Raw genomic sequence first — 26,107 nt, forward strand, 5'->3', positions numbered from 1 at the left:
CGCAGCCCAGGCCAAGGCAGGAGCCCGCCTCGCCCCTGCTCCGGCCGGAGACGGCCACGGTCCTGCGTGTCGGGGCAGTGCCGATCCCCCACGCCCCGCGGGCTCCCCTGGACTCGGCTCCTCGCCTCGCCCTGATGGCCGAGGGTTGCAGCAGCCACTGCCACCAGCCCCTCCCCAGAGCAGAGACTTTAATTAAAAGGTGACTAAAAAAGAGAGGCCCCGATGCACCGGGTTGTTTCGGTATAAAAGGCCGAGGTCGGCACCCCCATTCCGGCAGAGCCTGTGTCCCCTGGTCGCGGTGGGGGCTGCGGGGGTGCCCTCTCCGCCGGGGGGACAGGCCAGCCCGAGCCCCCCGCCGAGCGCTGCAGGAGGGACGAGTCCCCCCCAGGTCCGTCAGGGCCGTTCCCGTCGGCTGGGGGATCCCCGGGCCGGCGCCGGCGCGGCCTCACCGCAGGCTGCTGCTGCTGCTGGCCTGGGAGCTGCCCACCCCCGGGTGCTCCGGGCTGTGCCGGTTCTGCGGAGGAAGGACAGACGCATCCCGTGAGACCTCCTGCTCCGCAGCAGCACCCCCCGGGAGCGGCCTGCTGCCGCCCGACGGCCCCCGGCGTGGGCACAGGCTGGGCCTCGGCCCCCGGCTCCCCCCACCCACCTTCTTTTTCTTCTTCTCTTTCTTCTTCCTCTTCCGCTCTGGATCCTCCTCTTTTTTCTTCTTTTTCTTCTTGTGGTCAGAGTCCGAGGGGGTTTCTGGGGAAAGGAGGGCGCCGGCTGAGCTGGGCGTCCCCCGGGGCTGGAGGGAAGAGGGGGCGGCTGCGGCAGCGAGGCGCAGCCCCTTACCTGGGGGGACGGGGTCCTGGGTGCGGCTCTGCTTGTGCTTGTGCTTGTTCTTCTTCTTGGGCGGCTGGATGTGCATCAGGCGGCACTGCTCGGGCAGCTGGGGAGAGCAGACGGGGCCGGTGAGGCCGGGCCGGGCACCTCCCGCCCGCGCGGCCGCCCCCCAGCCCTCAGCCCCCGCTCACCGGGCCAGCGTGGAGGCGGAAGCCCGTCAGCATGGTGCCGGTGAGGGGCGTGAAGGAGCTGCCGCAGATGGGGGGCTTCTCGATGAGGGAGCGCAGGCTGCTGTTGTCGTGGGAGCCGGGCAGGTCGATCATGCCGGGCAGGTCGGGGAGGAAGTTGCTGAGCTTCTCCTTCACCTTCTTGCCGCAGAACTTGTTGTAGGCGTGCTCCAGGTTGTAGTGCGTGATCAGGTTGGTGCTGCCCGTCAGCTCCGTGGTGCCTGCGCCAGCCGCCCGCCGCGGGGAGGGGATGGGGATGGGGGGGTGCTGCGGCCCCGCTGGGCCCCCGCCCCGCTCGCCGGCCCCGCCCCGCCCCGCCACCAGGGACCCCCGGCCCCGCTCCCCGCCCCGGCCCCGGGACCCCCGGGCCCGCTCCCCCCCGTCTCGCTCCCCCTCCCACCCCACCACCAGGGACCCCCGGCCCCGCTCCCGGCCCCCACCCCCGCCCCGGCCCCCCCGGCCCCGCTAAGGCCCCATTTCCCCCCTCGACGGCGAGCGGCTTGGCCCCGCCCCCCGCGCGCTCATTGGCCTGCCGCGCTGTCAGTTCGCGCCTCCCCGCCCACCACCCTCTCCCCTCATTGGCCCGTCGCGCCGCCAGTTCCCGGCGCGCCCCCGCTCCGCCGCGCCGATTGGCCGAGCGCGGCGCCCGCCCCCCGCCCCGCGGCCCCGCCCCGCACCTGGCAGCTCCCGCAGCAGGTAGAAGGGGCCGCAGGCGGCCTTGCGGGCCGCGTCCTCGCCCGGCGGCGGCGCGGCGGCGGCGGGGGGCGGCGCGGCCCCGGCGCCCGGCGCCTTGGCGGGCCCGAAGCCCAGGGCGGCGGCGGCGGCGGCGGGCGGCGGCTCGGCCCCGCCGAACAGCGCCGAGAAGTTCTCCATCTTCCCGGCCTGCCCCGCGCGGGGCCGCCCCGCCCCGCCCCGCCGCGATTGGCCGAGCGCCGCCCAGGCCCCGCCCGCCGCCCCTGTTGCTAAGGGAGACGCGGTCCCAGCCTTCTGATTGGCCGCTTCTCCCTTTCCCCCCCATTGGCTCGCCGGCGTAGGGGAAGCGCTGGACAGCGCCGCTCGCTACTGGCCAGCGGGGGAGAGGTCCCGCCTCCCGCAGGCGGGCGGCCCAATAGGAGCGGGGCGGGGCGGCCGGGCAAAATGGCGGTGGTGGCGCCGCTGCTGGCGCTGCTGTACTCGGTGCCGGGGCTCTGCCGCTGGCTGGCGCGGCCGTACTACCCGCTCTCCGCCCTGCTCGCCACCGCCTTCCTGCTCGTCCGCAAGGTCCCGCCGCTCTGCCAAGGGCTGCCCTCCCAGCGGGAGGATGGCAACCCCTGCGACTTCGACTGGGTGAGGCGGCCCAGCCCCAGCCCCGCGCCCCCCGGGCCCGGCCTGCCCCCGGCCCAGCCCCGCGCCCCCCGGGCCCGGCCCGCCCCTCGGCCTGCACCCTGCGGGCCTGGCTCCCCTCCGGCCCCCGCAGCCGGCCGGGCCTGGCCCCCCGGGTCTGCCCTGCGCCCCGCTCTGGGCCTGCGTCCCCGGCCCAGCTGAGGGAGGGGGGAAGCCCAGCGGCCACCGGCGTTGCTTTGCCGGTGCTGTCCCGCTGCTGAGGGGCTCCCAGGCACCGGCGAGGACGGGAGGCCGTGCCCGTCATTGCAGGGGCAGCCCCCTCTCCTTGCTGTCTCCCTCTCAGGACTCGGGAGGGAAAAGAGCCCCGGGAGGAGGCAGGGAACTGGCAGGGCCTTGGGGCCAGCAGGGCCTGGCATGGCTGCAACCGCTCGTCCCTGTGCCAGGCTGGGCCAGGAGCAGCCAGGCTGCAGGAGGGCGGCGCGGCTGCAGCTGGCACTGGCGGCCGCTCCCAGGCTCTGCAGCCTGGCAGCGCCAGGCGGCTGCAGGGCCCTGTGGGTGCCTCCTGCTCACGCCGTCTCTCCTGTCCCAGCGGGAGGTGGAGATCCTCATGTTCCTCAGCGCCATCGTGATGATGAAGAACCGACGCTCCAGTGAGTTGGGGCCTGTGTGGTGAGGTGGGCACGGGGGGCTGTGGGGCCGCTCGTGGGGCCTTCCCCAAGGAGCTGGATGGGTTGGGGTCTGGAGGACCAGATCTGGCCCTCCCACAGGATCCCTCCGGTCTTCTGGGGGGATCTGGCCCTATCTTGTGTCCCTCTTGCCCTTCCCCAGTCACCGTGGAGCAGCACATTGGGAACATCTTCATGTTCAGCAAAGTGGCGAACGCCATCCTCTTCTTCCGCCTCGACATCCGCATGGGCCTGCTCTACCTCACGCTCTGCATAGGTGAGACCGGGGGGGGGACCCCTAGCACCGGGGCAGCAGCAGTGCCCCCCTGGGCACGGCTCTGCCTGTCCTCCGTGCCACCCGGCTGGAAGGGCCAGAGCTCCCTCTTGCCGTGGGGCTGACCTGCGGCCTTTGCTGCTGGAGGAGGCTGCAGGTGTAAGGAGTCTGTGTGGGCTGAGGGGGCAGCGGTGGGCGAGGGGGGCTCAGGAAGCGCCCTGAGGGGCAGCCTGCCTGCCCCAGCGCTCTGCCTCCATCCCCCCGGGCTGCTCTGGGGAAGGAGGAGCCTCGTCCCAAACCCAGCCTGGGCCTCCCGGGGGCGGGGGGCTCAGGGGCGCTGTCGTTGCAGTCTTCCTGATGACCTGCAAGCCCCCCCTCTACATGGGCCCCGAGTACATCAAGTACTTCAGCGACAAGACCATAGATGTGAGTATCCTCCCCGGGGGGCTCCGGGGGGCTCTGCCTGCCGTCTCCCGCTGAGCCCCGCGCCCCTGCGGCAGGAGGAGCTGGAGCGGGACAAGCGGGTGACCTGGATCGTCGAGTTCTTCGCCAACTGGTCCAGCGAGTGCCAGTCCTTTGCCCCCATCTTTGCCGACCTCTCTCTCAAGTGAGTGGCACCTGCCAGGGGCCTCGGCAACGCGCGGGGCTGGGGCCAGGGGTTGCTCACGGCCGCATGTCCCCGTCCTCCCCAGGTACAACTGCGCGGGGCTGCACTTCGGGAAGGTGGACGTTGGCCGGTACACGGACGTCAGCACCAGGTCTGGGGGAGGACGGCTGGGGCAGCGGGGGCCGGGCTGGGGCAGAGTCCCTGGGAGCCCCCCGGGAGCCCCCCAGGCTCACTGCCGGCCTCTCCCCCTCCGGCCACAGGTACAAGGTCAGCACCTCGCCCCTCACCAAGCAGCTGCCCACCCTCATCCTCTTCCAGGGCGGGACGGAGACCATGCGCCGGCCGCAGATCGACAAGAAGGGCCGGGCCGTGTCCTGGACCTTCTCCGAGGTGGGTGGGACCCCCCTGCCCCCGGGGCAGGACGGGACCCGCAGCCGCCCTGTGCCCTGGGGAGGGGGCGGCGGGGTCCCGGGGTGCCGACGCTGCCTCTGGGCCACAGGAGAACGTCATCCGGGAGTTCAACCTCAACGAGCTCTACCAGAGGGCCAAGAAGCAGGCGAAGCCGCGGGAGGAGGGGCCCGAGGAGCCCCCCGCGCACCCCGACGGGGAGGCCAAGAAGGAGAAGTAGCGGCTGCCCACTGCTCTCACCGCCACCGCTGCCGCCCCCTCACCCGCGGGGCACCGGCACCGGTCCCGCGGGCTCTGCCCGGCACTGCCGCCGCTCGGGGGTCCCGGCGAGCAGGGGGCCCCCAGCGGCAGGGAGCCCCCGCCCTCGGTTAACGCTCATCCTCATCGCTGACAATAAACGGCCCGTGACCGTGACCGTGACCGTGACCGTGACCGGGGGGGGGGGGGGGGGCCAGGGTCCCCCTGCGCCGCCGGGGGGCGGGGCCGTGGGCATGGGGCCGCGCTCTGATTGGCTGGGGCCGTCGCGAAGGCGCCGCGCTCTGATTGGCTGGCGCCGCGGCGCATACTGCACGGCGGGGAGGGGGCGCGGCGGGCGGAACCACTGACCCTGCCCGGGGGGGGGGGGGGGGGCATACGGACGTTACCGCGGCCCGGGCCGCCCCGCCACCCGTGACCCGGGAAGGGCGAGGGGGCCCCACGGAGGCGTGCAGTGGGGAGGAGGGGAGCGGCCCGGTTCCCTCGGCCCGCGGGCTCCGCAGCGCCGTTCAGCCCCGACCTCCCCCTTCCGGACCCCCCCCTGCCCCCCCGGCGGCTCTCCCGAGTGGCGGAGGCTGGCGCGCGGTCCCGGCACGTGGTCGGCGCGGCGCGGCAGGTAGGAGGCGGCGGGGCCGCGCCGGGCTCCGCGCCCCCGCAGCGGGAGCCGGGTCCCCCCCCCCCCGCCCCCTCCCCGCGGCGGGAGCCGGGCCCCCCCCCCCCCCCGCCCCCTCCCCGCGGCGGCGGCCCCGGGACCCCCTCCCCGCCCGCTCCCCCGCGGCGCGGCCCTCGGGACCCCCCCCCCCGCCCCCCGGCAGGACCCCAGCGGGACACCCCCCTCCCCCCCTTCGCCCGCAGGGTGCGTCCCCGGGTCCCCGCCCCCCCACGCGGGACCCCTGTGGGGACCCTCTCCCCCCCCCCAGCAGCGCGGGTCCCACCCCGGGTCCCCCCTCCCGCCCCCCGCGGGGCCCCGCGGCCGTGGCCCGGGCCCCCATCGCCGCGGCCTCTCCCCAGGATGGCTCCCCGCGGGAGGAAGCGCGGGGCGCAGCGGCCGGCGGCGGCCGAGGCACCGGAGCAGGCGGGTTCCCCGCAGAAGCGGGCGCGCAGCCAGGGCGAGGGCAGCCCGGGGGGCACCGGCCCCCGCGTCGTCATCGAGCACTGGTGAGCGGGGCGGGCGGGGGGGGGGTCCCGGGAGCCCCCCGGGCGCTGACCCCCCCTGTCCCCCCAGTAAGAGCTGACGGGTGTTCGGGCGCAACGCGGCGGCGGTGAGCGAGGCCCTGCGCGGGGCCGTGGCCCACCTCCCCGTGGACATCAACCCGCGGCAGCCGCGCAGGAACAGCTTCGAGGTGTCCCTGGTGAAGGAGGACGGCAGCAGTGAGTGCCGGGGCCGGGGGGGCGGGGGGCTCCCCGGCACCGCTGACCCGTCCCCCCTCCTCCTCCCCAGCCGTGGAGCTGTGGAGCGGCATTGGGAAGGGGCCCCCCCGCAAGCTGAAGTTCCCGCAGCCGGAGGCCATGGTGGAAGCCCTGAAGAGCAGCTTGGCGTAGAGGCGGCGGCCAGGTGAGCGGGGATGGGATGGGATGGGATAGGGAGAGGGATGGGGATGGGGGTGGGGAGAGGGACGGGATGGAGACAGGGACAGGATGGGGACGGGGACCCCACCCATCGCCCTCTCCCCACAGCCAAGCCGGCACCGGCACCCGCGGCGCGAGCATCCATGAAGAGGCGAGACGAAGTGGGGGGCACCCGCCAGCCCCAGTCCCGTCTCCGATGCCACAGCTCTGCCGCGAGCAGCCACTGCCGGACCCCCCGGCTCCCCCCGCATCCCCCCTCGTCCCCCGCTGTTCCCCAATAAAGCCTAGCAGCCCCACAGCGCAGCTCTGCCAGCTCCAGCGCTTTATTTTGATGCCACGCAGCCCAGGGTGGGTGCAGCCCCTGTGCCTGGGGCGCGGGCAGCCCTGCCTGCGTTGCCCTGCGTGCAGGCAGCGGTGTGGGGGGCCGAGCCGGCCCCCCTAGGTGAGGACGTCCACCTCCTCATCCGACTCGGATGAGGCACAGGGCCAGACACAGAGAGTGCCAGGGGGCAGGCACGGCTCCGCCATCCCCACATCCACCTCCTCCTCCTCGGGGTCACCTGGGGAGCCCGCCGGTGGCACCGCCTGCCCGCAGCCCTGCTGGGGTGCGGGGGGCACCTGGCCCTGCGTCCTCCAGGCCGCCCGGGGGGACCGCCGGGGCGGCGAGCGCCTGACTGCTCGCCCCGGGGCACCTGCATCCGGCGGGGGCCGCAGTTCCGTCACCCCATTGCCCGCTGCCACGGCGCCGGGCGCGGTGGGGGGCTGCCTCTCCCGCACCACCTCCCAGCACCCCCCGCTCTCCACCTTCCGCAGCTTCACCCGCCCCACGGGGCCGGGGCTGGGGTGCGCGGTCGCCGGAGAGCACGGCCGCCCCCGTGGGGGGACACTGCCACTCCCGGGGGGAACGCCGGCACCGCCGGGCTCAGCCCTGCCACCCGCCGCCACGGGGGAGCCGTGCCGGAGGGGGCGCAGGCAGGAGCGGTCGAGCTGCCGCTGGGGTCCCGGCCTCACCAGGCGTCCCCCGCGCAGCTGCAGCGACTCGAGCTCAGTGACGCGGAGGCGGCGGGCAGCTGCCAGCACCTCCTGCGCCTCCTCCCGCGTGGCCTCCAGCTCGGCGGTATAGAGAAAGCGCACCAGCTTGCGCAGCGCCCCGATCTTCAGCCCCCCCAGCTCCAGCACCACCCTGCGACCGCGGGGGGGCAGCTCCCGGCCCAGCTGCTCCATGAAGAAGGGGCTGCAGACGGAGAGGACGCAGCAGTGGGCCACCACCGCCTCGCCTGCAAAGCAACAGCGGCTGTCACCGCCCTGCAACCCCTCTGCTCTCCCCAGTCCTCCCTGGGGGGCTGCTGGGACCCTGCCCGCTCACCTTCAGCCTGCAGGACCACGTCGCAGAAGGCATCGGCGCGCTGCTGCTGCTGGTGGAGGTGCTGGAAAGCCGTGCGGAGCAGGCGGGTGCTGCGGTAGAGCAGCCTCGGGGTGGCCGACGGAGAGCCCATGGGCAGCCTGCGGAGACAGCGCGGTGCTGGGGACGCGGGGACTGGCACCTGCCTCCCCCACTTCGGACTGGCCTGAACGGTTTGGGACTGGGACGTAGTGGCGCCTGCACGAGAGCACAGGCGCGTTTTGCATCACCCGTGCAGCCATGCGACGGTCTGCACAGCTGCACAGCCACCGTGCAAAGCCCTGTGCGTCTCTGCTATGGTCCACAGGGCCGTGCACCAGCCGTGCACGCCTGTGGGGCTGCCTGCGTGTCATCCAGTGCCCGGGCAAAGGCCCACGCAGCCGTGCAGAGGCCCACACACCTGGGCAAAGGCCCACACGCCCGTGCAACGGCCTACACGCAGCCGTGAAAAGGCCCACGCAGCCGTGCAGAGGCCCCCGCAGAGCTCCACGGGGCTGCGCGACGCCCCACGCGCTCCTGCCACCCCCTGGGGCTCCGCTCGGCCACCAGAGGGCGCCGGCCACGGCGGTTTTGGGGGAAAACCGGGCGGGTTCGGAGCCCCCCCCCGCCCCCCGCCCGCCTCCGGTCTGAGGCGCGGCCGCAGGCGCGCGGCCCGGTCCTCGCCCCCCGCCCCGGGCCCGCCGCCCCGGGCCCGCCTCGTACCTGCCGGCGGGGGGCGGGGGCTGCCGCCGGGGCCCCGAGCAGGGGAGGGGCACCGGCACCGGGACCGTGCGGCCGCGCGCGGACGCGCCCCCTCCCCACAGCCCGCGCGCGCCTCGCGCCCGCCGCCTCGCGTGTCCCGGCGGCTCGCCCCGCCCAGCAACGGCCCCGCCATTGGCCCACCTGCCGGCCAATCGCGTCCCGCCAGCCAATGGCGGCGCGGCGGGGGGCCGCGGCGGGCGGGGCGCGAGGGCGCGGTGCCGCCGCCGTGGCGGGGCTCCCTGCGGCGGGGGGGGGCGGGGGCGTCCATCGCCGGCCTCCGCCGCCGAGGCCTTCCCGCCGTGACCCTGGCCGCTTCCCTCGGCTGCGGTGCCTCTGCGCCGGCCAAAGCCTGGGGGCAAAGGCGCGCAGTTTACTGCAAAACGGCGTCCGGCGTGGGGTTGTGCTGAGCCGGGGGGGGCGCGCGGGCGGCAGGCTGCGGGGCCGAACCCCGCCGTGGGGCCGAACCCCACCGCGGGGCCGAACCCTGTCACAGGGCTGAACCCCGCTGTGGGGCCGAACCCCGCCGTGGGGCTGAACCCTGCCATGGGGCTGAACCCCACTGCGGGGCTGAACCCCGCCGTGGGGCCGAACCCCGCCACAGGGCCAAACTCTGCTGCAGGGCTGAACCCAGCCACGGGGCCGAACGCTGCCGTGGGGCCGAACCCCGCCGTGGGGCCGAACCCCGCCACGGGGCTGAACCCTGCTGTGGGGCCGAACCCCGCCACGGGGCCGACCCCCGCCACGGGCCGGTCTGCGCCCTCCCGCAGCACCCTGCGGGGCAGGGCTGCGAGGAGCGAGCGGGGGACGGCGCGCCCTGTCCCGGCCTTGGCCCTCGCCTCGGCGGGGCGTAGGCCGGGCGGCCAAGCCCTAATTTGAGGCGAGAGCTCCGTGCCGCTCATGGCCACCGGCACTGAAGCACAGGAGATCAATAACCGGGGAGCAGAGCAGCGCGGGGGGGCCCTCGGTTCAGAGCCCCGCGCCGGGCCTTGTTTTGGGTTTTCAGAATCTGTCGTGGCCTTGCGTGTGAGAAGCGGCGCTTTCGCGGCTCGCCGACGCCTCGGGAGGAGCGGGGGACGCGCGCAGACAGCGGACAGAAAGGAGAAGATTGATGGTGGGTATTTTGGAAGCCGTCCTTCATGCAAATGATGCTGCCTACTTAGTTTGAAAAGTATTTTGTCATTTCATAAAGCATCCATTGTAAAAACATCTGCGTCAGTCACTCCACACACACGAACAACAATTATAATAATCCCAGCCCGATTGCCCGGAGATATTAGCTGTTCTTGCAAACAACCAAAGTGGGTGGAAATTTCAAGAGTTGCAGAAGAATAGGAGTCTAAATGACGCCGTAGATTTTAAACCTACAAAATTTTCAAATGCAGTACCATCCCCTGATGTTTTCCATGGCTTTGCAGATGGATTTGCATCTGGTTTGAGATGTGAGGGTGGGTTTTTTTCTCCATTTTTGCTGCGTGCAAAATGGATGCAAACCAAGAAGGAAAGTGCCTGACGATGGGTCTGGGCCAGCGGCTGCTGAGGTTAGTGGCAGTCTTTCCACTGACCTCGGGTGGCTTGGAGCCCAGCTGTAAATACCGAGGGATACAGCAAAACACATAATTTTGTATCAAAGTGCTATCATATGCTCATAAAAATAGAAGAAAAGTAGAGGAGATGTTTCCTCCCCCGCCCCTTGCAATCTTTTGGAATTACAATGATCGGAGCTGTCACTTGGAAAGCTTGAGTTCACCCGGAGCGGATGGATCCAGCTGCTGACTGAGAGGCCTGCCTGCCGATGTCAGAGCCCAGCGACCGCTGCCTCATGTTTTTAAATCCATCCGCAGCCTGGTGATCCGCTTGGGGGTCCACATTGGCCCCGCACCCTTGGTCCCAGCCCTGGAAAACTCCCCATGGGAAACACCTTCAGCTTCAGGGAAGACCTCCGCCGCCCTGCAGAAGAGACGTAACTGGCCCTAGGACACGGCGAGCCGTTGGGCTTCCCCGCTGCTGCGTAGTATTTTGTGTGGTGCCCCAACCACGCTGAGACGGCAGATCAGGGAGAGGGGATCAGAAGCGAAGCTGAGAGGAAAACTCCCCTCCAGCCAAGGCTGAGGTGCAAGCGGATGCTCTGACGGGGAGCCTGCAAGTGGGGGGACATCAGCAGTGGAAATCGCTTTCCAGCCGGGTGAGCCAGCCGGGGCAGAGACGTCAAGGGAAAGAGACAGAGCCACGTTGAAGCGAGATTACAAAATCCCAAGGCGCTGGTATCGGAGGACTTCCCCTGGCGATCAGCAAGCGAGGCAACATCCCGAGTACTGGGGAAGCCCGAATCTTTGGTGCTGGCTCGTGGACGGGGCTCGCTCCCCTCGTCCAAGCTCACCCGGTGCCTGCACGGCCCTGCTGCAAAGGGAGACGGAAAGGCTGCCCTCGCTCTGCCTGCTTCACCGAGAGCAGCAGTCATCAGGAGGGGAGAAATGCCCGGCATCTCCTCTCCTCCCTTTCTTGTGGCTTGAGAAATCCTCTCCCGGGCTGGGAGCAGAGGCCGAGGTGTTCACCCGGTCGCCTTGCTCCGGCTGTGGAGGAATGAGCTGCGTTTGCTTGTCCACCCCAGGGAGGAACCCAAGGCACGGCTGGGCTCTTCCCTCCCCTTTGTGTCCCTCTGTGTCCCTCTTCCCACTCCCGAGGCCATCCCAGAGGCAGGGGCGATAAAAGGGTGAGCAACCCGTCTGTCCCTCTCCTGGGACACACTCAGGGCTACCGGCGGCTCCTCTCTCCGCAGGAGGAGCAGAGAGCTGGTCGCTGCAGCCACCTCCTTGGACGAGGGGTGAACACACACCCTGCACCCCTGGCAGAGAGCGCAGGGGCTTGGAGGCCCCGTGGGCTCTTGAGCTGACAGACGACAGGAGGGACAAAGTCCCTCGGCTCCAGAGGCATTAGTTACGCTCACGCTGTGCAAAACAGCTCCCGTGCATCCCCCCGAAAGGGCAGAGTCTGCCCTCGCCTACAGAAAGCATTTTTCAGGTGGAACGTGGCACAGACGCTCATCTGCCTCGTGGGTCCACCGTGGACCGTGGGATCCCGATGTCCTGCCGCTTTCGGGCAGCCACGCACGACGCCAGGCCCGGCACAGGCGAAGGCCCCCTGCTTTGAGGCGGTTTTGGTATTTCAGAGGGGCGACAGCACCGATCCCCGTCACGCAAAGCCCACTCCGCCGCCGCACACCCAGCAGCTGCGGTGCTGCCTCTCCCTCCTCGCCAATAGCCTTGTCTGCCCTTAAAACTTACTGATATGTGATCTGGCAATGCCAGCAAACACTCCCATTGTAGATATACAAAAGAGGGCTTTTATGAGTGTAACTTTTACTAGTACCCAAAGCCAAATAATCTACACTGGGAAAAGCACCAACACCCTTTTGTCCCATTGACCCCTCTCTTTTAAACACCGACGTCCGTATTTGCTGCCGGAATGTGCTGGCTAAAAATACCCGACTGTAGCTCCGGCCGCCGCGCCAGCAGGACGTGTCAGACCGGGAATCTTTCTGTCCACCTTCAGGTGCTCAGCAGCCGGTTACCGGAGCCCCAGCCCTTTGCTGAGGCCGCGGGCGCGGGGCCTTGGCGAGCGGCTGGGCACAGCCCTGGGTGACCCAGGGGGTCGGGAATGGCAGGCAGGGTTTCTCCTGGTGGGATTCCCTGAGGAGGGGAAGGGAGGGTGGCTCAGCCCTCAACGTGCGCTGGTTATCCAGGCTCCCTCTGCAGCTGATGGGAAGAGAGGCCTCCTCACAGGACAAGTCGTGTCTTCCCCGTGTCTCCCAAATCAGCAGATTCTGAGCTGGTTTCTGTAAGAGAAAGGAAATTCTCATCTTGGATCTCACTTACAGCCACGGTTGTTTTCCAGCAATGTCCCCTTTTGCTTTTGCTGCTGCCCTGCAGTGCAGGAGCTGCCTCTGTTTCCCCGTTCTCGGCAGGTACCCGGGGCTTTGCTGCAGCCGCCACAGAAGGGAAGGATGAAGGCAGGGGTCCGCGGCTGGGAAAAGCGCCGGAGGGGGCGAGAGGAAGGAGAACAGACTGTGAGTAGCGATAGATCATTGCGGGGCTGGGAGGGAAGGAGGTTTCTATGCACACTTTGGTCATTTGCACCTTTGAGCAAAAGATGTAACAGGGATTTGGCAGTCCGAGCGCACGATGGGATGCAGCCGGCCGGCCGTCAGAGGTTAACAGCGGGCCGGTTTGCAGGCACGGGAGGGCCCGGGCACGGCCGGAGGCAGGCGGGAGGCAGGTACCAGCTTCCCTCTGACTCAGTGCCATGCCGAGCACGGGGAGCTGCCAGACACGGCGCCGGGAAGGTGTCGGGGTGGACTGTGGACTTGCTTTATTGCCTGGCATCTTTGAATTAGGGCTGAAAAGCTCCAGCAGCCCCAGCTTCCCTCCTCCCCTTCAACAGCGGGGTCGGATGGATGAGTCGTTTCACCCCCCGGTGCCACGCTTCCCCTCGTGCCGGGGGAAGACGACGATCTGTCAGGATTCCCATAGGAAAGGGGCTGCGGAAGCGCCTTGTTATCCCGATGTAGAACAATGCGGGCCATCTCTCTGAACCGCCTGCGCCGGACCCGAGGACGGCAGCCTCCCCTTCCTGCTGCCCTCCGCCGCCGAGGAGCACCGATCGGTCTTGTAAACAAGTTGTCTTGCTCGGTTCCGGCGGTAGCTGCGTTTTCTGGGCGTCTCATCTGGATAAGGCATCAGCAGCGCTGCAGGATGAAAGGGGACGTGCAAGATGTTATTACACGTAATTGCTGCGAAAGAGGGCAAATTTTCCCATGCTAGTAACACATCTCTTCTCTTCTTCCCAGGAAACACTGGGATGGCCTCCTCTGCCTCAGTAGTTACATTCAAACAAGCACGATCTGCTGCTGGGCGAGTCGAAGCCAGAGGATCGGGGTTCAGCCTGCCTTCAAAAGTAAGCACGCGCTGCTGGGCGTTGCGGCAGCTGCCGGGGCACGGCCGAATCGGGAGCTCGAGCTGACGGCGCGCTGATAGACCCTGTCCCGCAGCCCTCGGGACAAGAGGCGCTCGCCCAGCTTCAAAGAGATCTGGCTCCAGCTCCAACCGGGAGCCAGCAGAGGCGTGTTCGCAACAGCGCATTTAATCTTTGAAGAAAGTAAAGACTTTAAAGGCTGTTAAATTTCTGGGCTGATCGAAATAGCAACAATGCGGCCGCGTACCAGGCACAGCAGAAGGCCGCCCTGGGCTTTCTGCGCCGGCGGCCGCTTACCTGGCGTCTGCGTCAGGGGCGGCCGTCTGCCGTGCGCTCTGCCCCGCCGCCCGTCGGGGAGCGCCGCCTGCGCCTCCCGCGCTTCGAGGCGGCGGCGAAGCCTTGGCACGACCTGTGCGCCCTGCCCCGGGCCACCCACCTCCCTCGGGGCGGGGGACCAGATAATTCAGGCGGTGGCAGGGGAGGGTGAGGAGGGGCGCCGGCGGCCGCGCTTGGAATCCAGTTGTGGACTGAAATTTGTGAGCTGATGCGGAACAGCTCCATCTGGTGATTCCCCCATACCAGCGGCCGAGGTTTCGGGCAGGTTCAGCCCTGCTCTGCCAAGGGCAGAGGGTTTGTGCCAGCACGCCGGGCCCACGCGTGTGCCCCCACGCCTGCTGTCCAAAGGAGCCGGGCAGGACGTGTCCTGGCGGCCGGCGCGGGGATGGAGGAGCGAGGCGTCCCTGGTGCTTTTTCCCTGAGGGAGAGCTGTCCCTTCGGAGGTGTCGGGAATCCCTGGGACAGGCAGGCGAGGACTCTTCTTCCCAGAACGACTTGCAAGAGCACCTCTTCTCCCTCGTCCCCCAGACTCGGGGGATGCACCCGCCTTCCTCCTCGTGTGGGCAAAGCGGGGGGGCAGCTGAGGCTCATTGGCAATCTGGGAGCAGGTCTGGCTCAAGGCACAGGGCCCCGACTTGCTCATTTTGGGTGACAACGAGGACGAAGGGGCACGGGGAGAAGGTCTCGGTTCCCCGCTGTGGGATGGAGGAACCTCCCTCCCCGGGAGGGGCGGAGGCCAGCTCTCCCTGCCCTTGACAGCCAGCAGGTTGGATGACCTATTACAAATCAAACATCGGGGAGGGCTTGGGGGTTCCACGCCCTGATAATCTGCCTAAATGTGCCCTTCACGGGCACCGAATCCCATTTCTCCTCATTGCGCCTTTTTTTAGCCACCCTTAGGAAACCCGGCCGCGGCTGGGGGATTGCCTTCGTCAAACATTCGCGGGCTGCTATCGCGTCGCCCCCGCTTCCTCCTCGCCTCACCGAGCAATGCGTATTTACCCCAAGAATCGCCTGTCCCCACCCAAAACCTTCTTCAGCTCTTTTCCTCTTGTCCTTATCTTACTAATGGTTTGGTGATCAGGAGCCATTGTCTCCCCAGGCCTGGATCCCAAGAGGTGACCTTCAGGGGACCTGGATCCGGACTTGTCCCAGGTGGGTGGCAGGGACCGCGGAAAGGGGCAGGCTCTGCATCGCTTCCTCGCTTCCCTAGGGAAGGGGACGTCCTCCAGCACCGAGGTGCAGGTGCAGGAGTGCTCACGGCCGCCTCCCGCCTGAGCTCAGCTCCGGTCCCGTAGCCATGGAGCGGCCGCGGCAGGCCCTGGGACGTGGCGCTGCTCCCTCACAGAGCGCCGCTCGTTCTGGAGTTATGTTTCTCCGGCTGGATTAGTTGCAATTATTAAACCTCACATTTAAATTTCCTGCCCCAGGTCTCTGTACCCTCCCAGGTGCCCTTCCACTGTTTCTCCGCGCCAGCAGGGACGGCAGCACCGTTTGGTTCGGTGCCGCGGAAGCTGGGCAGAGCAGGATTGCTTCAGCTGGGTTGCACTCGCATTTCTTTCCCTGCCTGCTGCGAACGGCACCATTAACACAGCACGGCGCCGAGCCCCCACGCCTTCCCCACCGCACGCCTCCCCCCGGCTTATCTTATCTGGGCTTTCGCGCGGCCCATGCCAGCCCTCCCCTGTGTTTGCCGTCCTTCGGCTGGCCACGTGGCCATGGCCACGCAAGGGCCTCCCGAAATGGGCCGCGCTCCCCTCACCGGGGCCTTCGGGTCCCCCCAGCCAGACCGATGGGCAGCGCGTTTGTCCCTGGCCACCGGCTCTGCCCCTCCACCTGCGGTCTCAGGTGAAGGAGCCCACGGGACATATCGGTGGGGGCATGGGGACAGAATCCACCCGGGATGAGCTCCCGGCTTCCAGGGCCGGCTGGAGGGCTCGTGGTGCTCCCCCGGGCCGAGCGTCGGCGGGGCTCCCAGCAGCACCCGCTCCCTAGAGCCAGAGGGGCGAGGGTGACCCCGGGTGGGTCTGCAGCCCGTCCCCCCCAGAGCCCCGCTCCCGGGCAAATTCCACCCTGGACGGGGTCACACGTCTGCCCCCGCTCCAGTGGGCCGGGCCGGGGAGGGGGCCCGCTCTGGAGGGGCTGCGAGGGGCTGGGCTGTCCCCCGAGAGCCCCTCGCCCCAGCACCCCCAGCAGCAGACCCCACGCCCCGGGGAGCAGCGCGTCCCCCCGGGGCAGGGCCCCCGGGGCAGAGCCTCTCCCGGGAGGTGGATCCCGCCTGAGGCAAGGGCCCTGCCTGGGGAACATGCACCCCCCGGGGCAGATCCCTCGGGACAGACCCGCGGGGGACAGATCCCACCAGGACAGACCCCACGGGACACAGACCCCACAGGGGACAGGTCCCGCTGGGACAGACCCACGGGAGACAGATCCCACTGGGACAGATCCCACCAGTGACAGATCCCACTGGGACAGACGCCACGGGGGACAGGTCCCACTGGGACAGATCCCACCAGTGACAGATCCCACCAGTGACAGATCCCACTGGGACAGACGCCACCAGGACAGACCCATTGGGACAGAACCCACCGGGACAGATGCCACCAGGATAGACCCCACCAAGGCAGATCCCACGGGGGACAGGTCCCACTGGGACAGGTCCCACCGGTGATAGATGCCACCAGGACAGACCCCACAGGGGCAGACCTCACGGGGGACAGATCCCACCAGGACAGACCCACGGGGGACAGGTCCCACTGGCACAGGCCCATGGGGGACAGATCCCACCGGGACAGACCCCGCGGGCACAGACCCCTCCCGGGACAGACCCCGCGGGCACAGACCCACGGGGGACAGGTCCCACCGGGACAGGCCCACGGGGGACAGATCCCACTGGGACAGACCCCTCCCGGGACAGACCCCGCCGGCACAGGCCCACGGGGGACAGGCCCACGGGGGACAGACCCCGCCGGCACAGACCCCTCCCGGGACAGACTCCGCGGGCACAGACCCACGGGGGACAGGTCCCACCGGGACAGGCCCACGGGGGACAGATCCCACTGGGACAGACCCCTCCCGGGACAGACCCCGCCGGCACAGGCCCACGGGGGACAGACCCACGGGGGACAGGTCCCACCGGGACAGACCCCTCCCGGGACAGACCCCGCCGGCACAGGCCCACGGGGGACAGACCCATGGGGGACAGACCCCGCCGGCACAGACCCCACCGGCACAGACCCCTCCCGGGACAGACCCCGCCGGCACAGACCCCACCGGCACAGACCCCTCCCGGGACAGACCCCGCCGGCACAGACCCCACCGGCACAGACCCCTCCCGGGACAGACCCCGCCGGCACAGGCCCACGGGGGACAGACCCCGCCGGCACAGACCCCACCGGCACAGACCCCTCCCGGGACAGACCCCGCCGGCACAAGCCCACGGGGGACAGACCCCGCCGGCACAGACCCCACCGGCACAGACCCCTCCCGGGACAGACCCCGCCGGCACAGACCCCACCGGCACAGACCCCTCCCGGGACAGACCCCGCCGGCACAGACCCCACCGGCACAGACCCCTCCCGGGACAGACCCCGCCGGCACAGGCCCACGGGGGACAGCTCCCACCGGGACAGGTCCCGCGGCCCCCGACGCCCCCGGCCCCGCCCCGCCCCGCAGCGGCGGCCGCCATTGGCGGGCCGGCCGGGCTGAGCTCCGCCCGCCATTGGCGCGGGGCGCGCTGACGCCAGGGGGCGGAGCCCCGCCCCGCCCCGCCCCCCCCGCCGGAGCAACTTCCATTTTAGGTGCGGGAGCGGCGCGGGGCGCACGGCGCGGCCAGGCCCGGCCCGAGGCTCCCACCGCTCCGCTCCCTCCCGCCCGCCCGCCCGCTCCGCTCGGCCCGGCGGGCACCGGGCTGCCGCGCCTTCCCGGGCGCCTCTCCTCGTCCCTCGCCTCGCCTCGCCTCGCCTCGCCCCGCCGCCGCCGCGGGTCCCACCGGACCGGACCGGGCGGCCGCGCCGCCGCCGCGGGGCGGGACCGCACCGCCCCCCCCCCCCGCCCGCCGCCGAGGAGCCCGGCCACGGTGAGTCCCGCTCGCCGCGTCCCCGCCGCCGCCTGCCCGGGGTGGGGGGGGGGTGGGGGGGGGTGAGCCGGTGCGGACCGGCGCCTGCCGGGCGCCGCACGCCCCCGCGGCGGGAGGGGAGCGGGGCGGCCCGGCCCTCGCCCTCCCCTCGGCCCTCCCGGCGGGGCCGGGGTCCGGCCGTGCCCTCCGGCCGGGGCCGGTTGGTGCCGGGCCCCCGGGGGCCCGTCGTTGCGCGGGAGCTGGGTGCCAGGTGGGGCCGCGCCCCGGGGACCGGCCGGGGCGGCGGGGCCCGGCCCTGGCGGGGGCGCTGGCGGGGCCCGGCCCGCCGGGAGCCCGCGGGGAGCGACACAAAGGCGGCCGGGCCGGGCGGCCGCCCCGCTCCCCGCCCGGTGCCGGCCCGCCGCCTCCGCCGCCCTCGCTGCCCGAACAAAGGCCGCCCGTGTGCCAGCTTCCCGCGGCCGGCACCGGCGGGGCCCCCCGCTCCCTTTGTGCGGGCGGCCGGCGCCCGGCCCCTCCGCGGGTCCCTGCCGGGGCTCGGCCCGGCTCTGCCTCCCGGCGGCAGCAGCCCCGGCCCGGGCTCGCCTCTGCCCGGCCGAGGTCGGGCTTGTCCCCGGCGTCTCGTTCGCCCGCGCCTTTGTTCGGGGGCAGGGCCGGTGTGCCCGGGGAGGGCCGGGTCCGCGGGCGGAGCGGGCAGCGCCCCTTCGCCGCGGGGCTCCGAGCCTGAGCCCGGCCCGGCAGACCCGTCCGCCGGCTCGCAGCTGGCGCCGGGGCGCTCCCGGGGGCCCGGGCCCAGCCGCCTGCCCCTTCTTCACCCCCCGCTGGCCGCGCTGTCATCGAGCAGCGGCTCCGCGGCCGCCCAGCGCCTTGCGCGGAGGAGCCGGTGGCCTGCGGCGTCGCCTTCCCTGCGGGCTGGGCGCTCCCGTTCCCCCCCCCGAGCCTTCTGGAGGGGAGACCGAGTCGGGGGAAACGTGCAAAAGTTTGGGTCGCCCTCTGTCGCGAGGGCTTCTGGCACCTGCGAGGCACAGGCGGGCTCCCCGCCTCGCCGAAGGGAAGCGGGGCAGCTCCGTTATTCCCCTGGGCTTTGGGCGAGGGAGCCTGGACGACAGAGCTTCCTCCGATTGTTAGAGGGGTGGACGGGCCGGAGGTGCCTCCCTCCCTGGCGAGGGCTCGGTGCTCAGGCTCTCCCCGGTGAGGACGGGGGTGACAGGGCGTCATCTGGGAGCCTGGGCTGTCCTTCCCCAGCGGGGAGCCTGTGGCAGGGCTGAAGGCTCCTGTCCCGGGGCTGTGGCCCTCAGCCTCGCACGGGCTTCTGGCCAGCCGGAGGGGAGCGTCTGGGCACACGTGGGACTGCCCGGGCCGGTGGGGCGTCGTGGTGGCATCTAACTGCAGTTCCAGCTAATGGCCCCCCTGCGCTGTGCGGATGCTTTTGGACTTGGCTGCCCTGTTCTTGGTCTGGAATTGAGAACAGGCTTGTCCTCGCCTTTGCCGGGAGCAGGGAAGGCTCAGCACCTCCAGGACCCTGGTGTGCTGGGAATCCCGTAGTCAGCGGCCACAGCTTGCGTTTGAACCTTCTATTTCTGTGCCTTGCTCTTCCTTCTCGGCGAGCTCTCCTGGATGTGGCGAGGTGGGGTGAGCGGCTGGCTGGCGACTCGCAGGCTCCCGCCTCCGATGCCCGCCGCACGCGCTCCTGCGTGCGATGGATCTGCAGAGCCTGCTGGGGCTCCCGCCGCAGGAGCGGGGCAGCGTCCCCCAGGCCTGCGGGAAGCCGTGCGCTGGGAAGAGCCCCAGCGGGGGAATCGTTAGTCTTCCCCACGGTTACCTTGCCCACTCTGTCCTGCTCCCAGCGCTTTACTGGGCTTCTCTTACCTGCCGGTGTTTACTTGTGTGCTTTAAAGAAGAAAAAAAAAAAAGGCAGTTTTAAAAAAGCTGTTCTCCTTCCACTTGACTGAACTTGGCCGGGACTCTGTTGCATGCAAACGACTGTCCTTCGCGATGTGCAGCATTTGCTGGAATCTTGTGCGGAGCCTTCCTGGAAGGGGTGGGAGGATGAAAGCACTGGCTTAGTGGAGCGTGCTGGGCTTGCCTGGGCTGCCGCAGAGGGTGAGCCTCCTCCCTTCCGACTTGGAGGTCAGGCCCCGATCCTTGTGGTTGAGGAGCCCTTGAGGCCATCCCTTCCCTAAAGATGGGCTGGGAGTCGGATGGATGGTGAAGCCCTGACCGCCCAGCCGGCGTCTCTGTCCCTGGATTGCCTCTCACCTCTAGCATGGAGATAAGACCTTGGTCCATTGTATCTGCGCTGGGGGTGGCTTTAGGACACCCAGAAAATAATAGCGTAGCTTGGACCATGCCTGGAAGGCTCTTGGTTTCTCAAAATAGCTTAGCAGCGTCTGTGACCTTAGGGGAGAGTGCTGGTTAAATCTCTTGGTTTCTCTTCCCAACAGTCCCTCATAACTGTGTCTCATTTACTGCTGGCAAGGACAGAGCCCTTTCCCAAGACTGCGGTGGTACTGTCTCCAGGGAAGCACAGAGCTTTCCTCCCGGCTCCGAAACCCCTGGTCTCTGCAGCGCAGTTGTTTTCCTCTGTCCCGGCCTCGCTGGGAGCAAGCAGCAGAACTGCGGAGCTGGTTTGGGTCCATAAAAGGCAACAGGTGTTGCCTGGATGCGGTGACAAAACCCAAACCTGTTGGGTGATTCAGGCAGCTCCTCCGCTTGTGACACAGGGCTTGGCCGGCGGAGGAGGTTGTCCTCTGGCACGGAGCGCAGGAATGCGTCTCGGCACAAGGCTGTTGGAAAGGGGCTGGATTTACGGGCTTTCGACCAAAGTCCTCGAGTTCCCCAAGGTGGCCACAACCTTCTCTTTGCTTCTTACCATCCGAAGAGGCTGTCTGGGGGGGAGAACTGTTCCTTAGAGCCAGTTCTTGTACTGGAAACTCCCAGCAGCAGGCTGGTGAGTCTGTCCAGCTCCTGCCTGTCTTGTGCTTGTTGCTAATCTGCCTGCCTTCCCACCCAGGAGGGCTGCGGGTGTTGCGTTGCCTGCTGCCGCCGCTGGTTCAGCACAGGCGTGCCTGTCCCTGTGCTCGCCCCGTCCAGCGACTGCCGCGCACAGGGGCTGACCTGCAGATTAATTTGCTCTGTCGTGTTCCTGCGCGACCTCAGCCTGCTGAGCGGGCTTCGGGGAGCCAGTGGGTGCCGTGTGATCCTCCGGCAGTACTGATCCCCGTTTCCCCGTGGAGGAAGCGAGAGTTTTCCCCATGAGGGATACTGCTTCCTCATTGTGGCCCATATGAAAGCCGCACGGCGTGGAGGGGTGAGATGAGGTGGCTGCTGGGCGTGGGGGCAATCCAGTGACTAAGGAGCACAAGCTGCCAGGCGTGGTGCCAGGATGGGTGAACCCTGAGCCGGGGTGCCTGTCACCTCTGCTTTCACCTGCTTTTTCCAGCCCGGAGCTGCAGGTGGGAGGCTGGCAGTGGGGCGCCCGGCATGGCGTGCACAGGCCTTGGGCTGAGCGGGGAATGAACGGTCCCAGCTGCCCTGCAGGCAGCCTCCCCCCAGCTTCCTCTGCCTCCAGAGAGATGAGCTTCCCGCAAGGCGGCGGTGACGACGGAGGAGCGGTGGATGCCCGGGAGTTTGTCCCCGTGTCCCTAACCTTGTGCTGCAGGTCCGTGGTGACATTGCACTGCAGAGCTCTTGCCCACTGCAAAAATGCCTCTGCCAGTGTGGGCCTGGGGACCTGATCCAGGCTGAGCACTTCCCCCATAAGTTTAATTTTAACAGTTCATTGCCCAGATGTTTGTGCTGATGGGAGAGCAGAATTTCTTTTGTGAAACCACGGCCTTTTGGTGTGGCAGAAGGTGGGGGTCGCTCCGAGACAGTAGGGGTGCTGCTGGGATGTGGGTAGGCGTACAGGCATCCTGGCTGGCTGCAGTGCTTAGCAAAACAGGCTTGGTGGGGTGCTTGCCCAGGCCAGGAGCGACTGACTTTCCAGCACAAGCAGGGAAGGGTCTGGGCAAGTCGGGGTAAGGGGCTGAGCCCTGGGAACACCTCTCCGGTAGCCTGGCTGGGGTGGTGGGGCAGTCCTGGGAGTGCTTTTTAAACATCTGCAGCTCCAGGGTTGGTAGGAGGACATCCCTTTCTGGACCGGCCCTGGGTGGGCTGGCTTCCCTGGCAGCAGCGTGCCAGGCGCACGCGTGCGAGGACAGAGGCTGTTATCGTGCTCCATCCCAGCCCCGGCTGCTCCCGTCCCTCTGGGCGTTGGCCCCAATTATAGCGATGGCTGCTCAAAGTTCACCGGCTTCCTGGCCGCAAGGAGCCGGGAAGCGGCGGGAGCCTTACCTGCCTCTTCCTTGAGAGCTGGCAGGGCGGAGGAGGGCCGCCCGCGCCGTGCGGGGGGTGGGAAGCAGCCGGGACGTGGCGGGGAGCAGGCGGCAAGAGGAGTCGCTCTGCCTTTTGCAACTGCAGAAGCACCTCCTGAGCAGGAGAGGGGTTACCTGGGGCGAGGGGGATAGGCTCCCTCCCCGGAGCGAGGCGGCTCAGTGTGGGAGTTGGACAGCCTCAGAGTGGGTGAATATGGAGAACCAATTCCCACCCTGGCAGGAGGAGGGAGGCGTCTCGCCGTCCTCAGCGGATGGGCTTTCTTCTCGCTTGTCTCGCACGGCGCTCAGGCTGGTCCTTCCTGAGAAGGGCTCCCAGATCTCTCACTGCTTCCCCACGGGTGCTCCCAGCTCCTCTCCTGGCCCAGTAGGAAAGGGGAGATGGTGGTGCTGGGCAGCTTGCGTGCGTGGGTACCTGCGATGGGTGGGAGGGAGTGTGTCGAACTGCAAAGACTAGTTTTTCCAACCTGGAAGGGTGGGTCACCGGTCGTGTTTGCATGCTGCTGGCAGGCCCCTTGCCCAGTGGAGTAACACATTGTTGTGAGCGTGTTGCTGCATGCAGCGCTGCTTGCCATGCCTGGCTCCGGCTGCGGGCAGGCTGACTCGCTCCGGGGGGAGAGGGATGTCATCCCGCCTCCTGCGAACCGGGGTCTGATGGGGGAGGAGGGGGACAGCCCGGGGGTGCTTCTGGGAGAAATCCTCTCTGATGCGAGGAGGCCGCCTGCTCCGGGCTGGCTTTGTAGCCCTCCTTCCTCTCTGCTTCTCTTTTTATCTTTTTTTTTCCTCTGTTTTTAACCTGCAGGAGGGAGCTCCCGGGGCTCTGCAGCTCCCCTCCAGAGCACACTGGTGTGGCAAACAGGGAAACCTGCTCTCCCATGATCTCTGCCCAGTGTCTGTCTCCAGCAGCTGGCTTGGGTGGAAAACCACTTCCCTTCTGCATTCTCCTTCCTGCGGCAGCGGGAGGATCTGCCCTGGGCAGGGCAGGTGGACGGGCCTGGGGAGCGGAGCTGCGGCAGCACTCTTGTGCTGTGAGGGGGGCTTGTGGCTCAGCTTCCTGGGGACGTCCCCGTCCTGCCTCCAGGAGCCTTGGGAACACCACAAAGCATCAGGTGGCCCTGTTTATGTGTGGCCGGTGAGCAGTGGAGTTGTGCAGACCAGGTGTGTGAGGGGAGGCTGGAGAGCAGCAGTGCATGCTCGCTTGCGGTCTTAGGGAGGAGACGACGTGCTGGAGTTACGGTGTTAGTGCCTCCTCGGCGCTGCAGATAACAAGCCCATCTCTAGGGCATGGTGGGCGCAGCCATGCCCTCGTGGGGCTGGAAAACAGCATCTTCCACCCTCTGCTTGTAGGAAATTCCCAGCCCTGGAGAAGAATGTGATACCACCATGGGTGAGGAGCCCTTGTATGTGTTCCCCGGTGGCAGGACGCTTCCAGCAAGCTGGCCGGGTGTCTGGTCTCCTGGGTGGACCATGCCGACCTCCTGGCTGGTGCAGCTGGCTGGGCTGGTGGTGGTGGTGCCTGTGCCTGGCGTTCCCGGCCTGGTTCCAGGGTGTCTGCATGTGGGCCCGGGGCGGCGGGGAGCGGCCCTTGGCAGGACGTCGTGTTTAGAAGCTTACGGGAAAGGGAAGTCACGATGTCATCTCCCGTCTGACCAGGAAATGCAGGTTTCCTTCCCTTTGGCTCGCGCAGGAGCCTGGGAAGCCATGTCTCAGCGAGTGGATTGGGGGAGTGGTAGCCAGATGTGGCACCAGCAAACAACTTGGGCAGGGGACTGGGGTAGGGTGAAGTCCCGCCGTCCCTCTGAGCATGACCTGGCCTGCTGTCTTGTTTGTCCTTTGCTGCTGTGTAGGAGTGCCGGCTCGTGCCAGCCCACCCGTGCACCTTGCCCGGCCATGGGCACTAAGGGGACTTGGAGCACCGTGGGGGACTTGCCGTCACCCTGCCACAGCCTGTTGGCAGGGCAGCAGCCCCCTTCCCCACCCCCAGCCGTGATTCAGTCCCTGGCTCTTGCCTGATGCTTCTCCAGTGGCTTTCCTTCACCCATTCATTACTCCTCTTGGCAGGGCCCTTGAAGTCGTCTCCGAGCGCAGACGCACGCGTGCAGTTAGAGAGCAGGGCACCTGATGAGGTCATGCCGAATGGAGCTGGGGATTTCAGCCTGGCCCCTGGGTGATTCGTGCCGTGACTCAGCCTGCTGGCCGCCCTACCTGCTCAGGGAGTCTGGGCTGGCCGGGGCGAGGGGAGGGCGGGGGGGTCCCGCTTCTCCTGGGCGGCTCCCTTGGGCTGCCCATACAAGGGTGGCTTGGCTTAATCTCGGCAATTCCCTCCTTGCCGCTCCCGCACTGAACATTACTTCACCGCCTGCCTGCTTGCTCAGCCTGGGGAGGGGAGAGGTGTGTGGCTCGTCTGGCAGAGGGAAGGGTGCCCTGTCTGCCTCTGGACAAGGTCTCTGCCTGGTCTCCCCACGTGGGGTTGCCGGGATGGGTGGGGGGCCCCGGGCTCCTGCCCTTCTCCATATTCCTGGTTGTGGTTCCTTGGTGCCTTGAACGCTCCTTGCAGGGAAGGCGGGTAGTGCAGGCTGGCCTCCTGGGCTGGGTGCTCTCCCGACGAGCCCGGTGGTGCGGTTCCCATACCACTGCTGGTGTGATTCCCACTGTGCTTCCAGTCCCCCGTGCCTTTGTGTGCTGGTCGGAGCAGGGTCGCTGGAGCGGAGTCGGGGCTGGCCCTGGGCCCCAGCCCGGCTGCGGGTGTCGGGACAGGAAATGATCTCAAGCGGCTTCCCTGGGAAGAGGGATGCGGCCAGGGCTCTGCTGGGGACAGGGCCCAAATCCATGGGTCCGGGTGCCGGGCTGGCACTGAGTCATCTTGCTGCTCTGCACCCCAGGCTCTGCTGGCAGGGGCCGTTCGGGCTGGCAGCTAGCTGCGGATGCTTGCACCCGTGGCCTGCTGGAGGGAGGCTTCCCTTAATCCTGCTGGGAATGCTGGGCACCTGGCTGCAGCCTCTCTGCTTGGGGGCAGCCAGCAGCAGATGTGACCCCTTGAGGAGCTAAATCTGCCCCTGGGACGGGGTGCCGGAGCAGCTTCACCCCATCTGCCATGCCCTCATCCCTCTGCTGGGCCTTGGGGGAGGCAGCTCCCATGGCACTGCAGCCTCAGATTTAATTGAAGGGGACTTTGCTCCCTGGGCTCTGCTAGCGTAGCCCTTATCTCTGCAAAGCCGGGCTGGTGTTTGTTTTCGCTGCGGGAGAGAGGCGGCTGAATGGGAAAGTTCAGCCCGGTGGTGGGTGGGGGAGAGACGGGGTGAAGGGCAGGGACGCTGGCGTGGCTGGAGCCGGGGGGACAGCACTGACCTTCAGCACGGCACTGGGGGTCCAGCCGAGCCCCGCGGGCATGGGGACATCTCATGTCCCCCATCGAGGTGGCTGCCGTTCCTCGGGCACAGCAAGGAGCTGGGGAGCTGCCCTGCGATCCCACTGGCTCACCCCCCGCTCCTTGGGCTGGGGCGGTGGAGCCGGGGGGCTGCTCCCTTCTCCCCCACAGGGCCCAGGAGCCGCCTGGGTGAAGCAGGAGCCCGCTGGCTGCCGGAGCGTGGCCTGTCCCGGGAATGCTCTGGCCCCGTTCCCAGAATCCGGCGCTGGGTGTTTGTTTGCTGCTGCGCCCCTGAGGTCTGGTGCTACTGTGACAGGAAGCGGGAAGGCCGAGGGGGGAGGCCGGCCGGCTGGGGATGTGCCTGTGAAATCCCTTTGTCCCCGCCGAGCGCTCAGCTGCAAATTCCCACAGAGAAGAGAGAGCCGCCTTTGTGCTGCTGAAGGGCTCCCAACATGTGAATCTCCTGGGCCCGGGGGCTGGCGGTGCGAACCGTGGGGCTGGTGCCCGCTTGGTGCGGAGGGGCGGCAGGGACCCCTGCCTTGCTGCTGTCCCCAGGGTGGGGGACCCGGTGGGGGCGGGGGGGGGCTGTTGGGGCATCCTAGGGCAGCTGGGTGCAGCGGGGTGTTGCTGGCAGGAAGGCTCTGGCCCGTGGCCATCCCGCTTGGGGATTGCGGGTGGATGGTGTCTGCCTG

The 26,107-nt window shown here is 68.6% G+C and overlaps 4 protein-coding genes across 9 annotated transcripts in view; 3 read left to right on the plus strand and 1 right to left on the minus strand.

Moving 5' to 3' along the window:
- Positions 1–377: 377 nt before the first annotated feature.
- On the minus strand, positions 378–1,940 carry MED19 (mediator complex subunit 19). The gene is made up of 5 exons (XM_082317986.1): positions 1,730–1,940; positions 1,017–1,273; positions 835–931; positions 650–744; positions 378–514 (listed from the first exon to the last, which is right to left on the minus strand). Exons 1-5 carry the CDS (start codon positions 1,923–1,925, stop codon positions 446–448), a joined length of 714 nt encoding a protein of 237 aa, XP_082174112.1. The 5' UTR covers positions 1,926–1,940; the 3' UTR covers positions 378–445.
- Positions 1,941–2,171: 231 nt separating this feature from the next.
- TMX2 (thioredoxin related transmembrane protein 2) lies at positions 2,172–4,751 on the plus strand. The gene is made up of 8 exons (XM_082316786.1): positions 2,172–2,378; positions 2,965–3,025; positions 3,204–3,317; positions 3,664–3,740; positions 3,815–3,921; positions 4,007–4,072; positions 4,182–4,311; positions 4,421–4,751. Exons 1-8 carry the CDS (start codon positions 2,190–2,192, stop codon positions 4,547–4,549), a joined length of 873 nt encoding a protein of 290 aa, XP_082172912.1. The 5' UTR covers positions 2,172–2,189; the 3' UTR covers positions 4,550–4,751.
- Positions 4,752–4,989: 238 nt separating this feature from the next.
- Positions 4,990–6,456, plus strand: SELENOH (selenoprotein H). Its single transcript, XM_082318796.1, has 5 exons — positions 4,990–5,200; positions 5,596–5,742; positions 5,810–5,955; positions 6,026–6,139; positions 6,262–6,456. The coding sequence occupies exons 2-4, from the start codon at positions 5,597–5,599 to the stop codon at positions 6,124–6,126; spliced, it is 393 nt and encodes a 130-aa protein (XP_082174922.1). The 5' UTR covers positions 4,990–5,200; position 5,596; the 3' UTR covers positions 6,127–6,139; positions 6,262–6,456.
- An 11,001-nt stretch (positions 6,457–17,457) lies between these two features.
- Positions 17,458–26,107, plus strand: part of CTNND1 (catenin delta 1) — a 32,190-nt gene continuing 23,540 nt past the window's right edge. For 2 of the 6 annotated variants that reach the window (XM_082317217.1, XM_082317215.1), the window contains exon 1: positions 17,460–17,678. The gene's annotated coding sequence lies outside the window, so the exon portion shown is untranslated. Of the gene's footprint in view, positions 17,679–22,883; positions 23,207–26,107 lie in introns of those variants that run through there. The other 4 variants (XM_082317213.1, XM_082317216.1, XM_082317218.1 and 1 more) reach the window with 4 other exon arrangements.

Source organism: Platalea leucorodia, assembly GCF_965183815.1.
Source record: "Platalea leucorodia genome assembly, chromosome: 7".
Taxonomy (NCBI): Eukaryota; Metazoa; Chordata; class Aves; order Pelecaniformes; family Threskiornithidae; genus Platalea; species Platalea leucorodia.

Excerpts from the sequence above, each read along its gene's own strand:
- MED19 (XM_082317986.1), bottom strand. The coding sequence starts at position 1,925 with ATGGAGAACTTCTCGGCGCTGTTCGGCGGGGCCGAGCCGCCGCCCGCC. Across the intron at positions 1,274-1,729 it reads CCTGCTGCGGGAGCTGCCAG|GCACCACGGAGCTGACGGGC; the intron begins GTGCGGGGCGGG and ends CGGCTGGCGCAG. Across the intron at positions 515-649 it reads AAGAGAAGAAGAAAAAGAAG|AACCGGCACAGCCCGGAGCA; the intron begins GTGGGTGGGGGG and ends CTTCCTCCGCAG.
- TMX2 (XM_082316786.1), top strand. The coding sequence starts at position 2,190 with ATGGCGGTGGTGGCGCCGCTGCTGGCGCTGCTGTACTCGGTGCCGGGG. Across the intron at positions 3,741-3,814 it reads TCAGCGACAAGACCATAGAT|GAGGAGCTGGAGCGGGACAA; the intron begins GTGAGTATCCTC and ends CCCCTGCGGCAG. Across the intron at positions 3,922-4,006 it reads TTTGCCGACCTCTCTCTCAA|GTACAACTGCGCGGGGCTGC; the intron begins GTGAGTGGCACC and ends CGTCCTCCCCAG.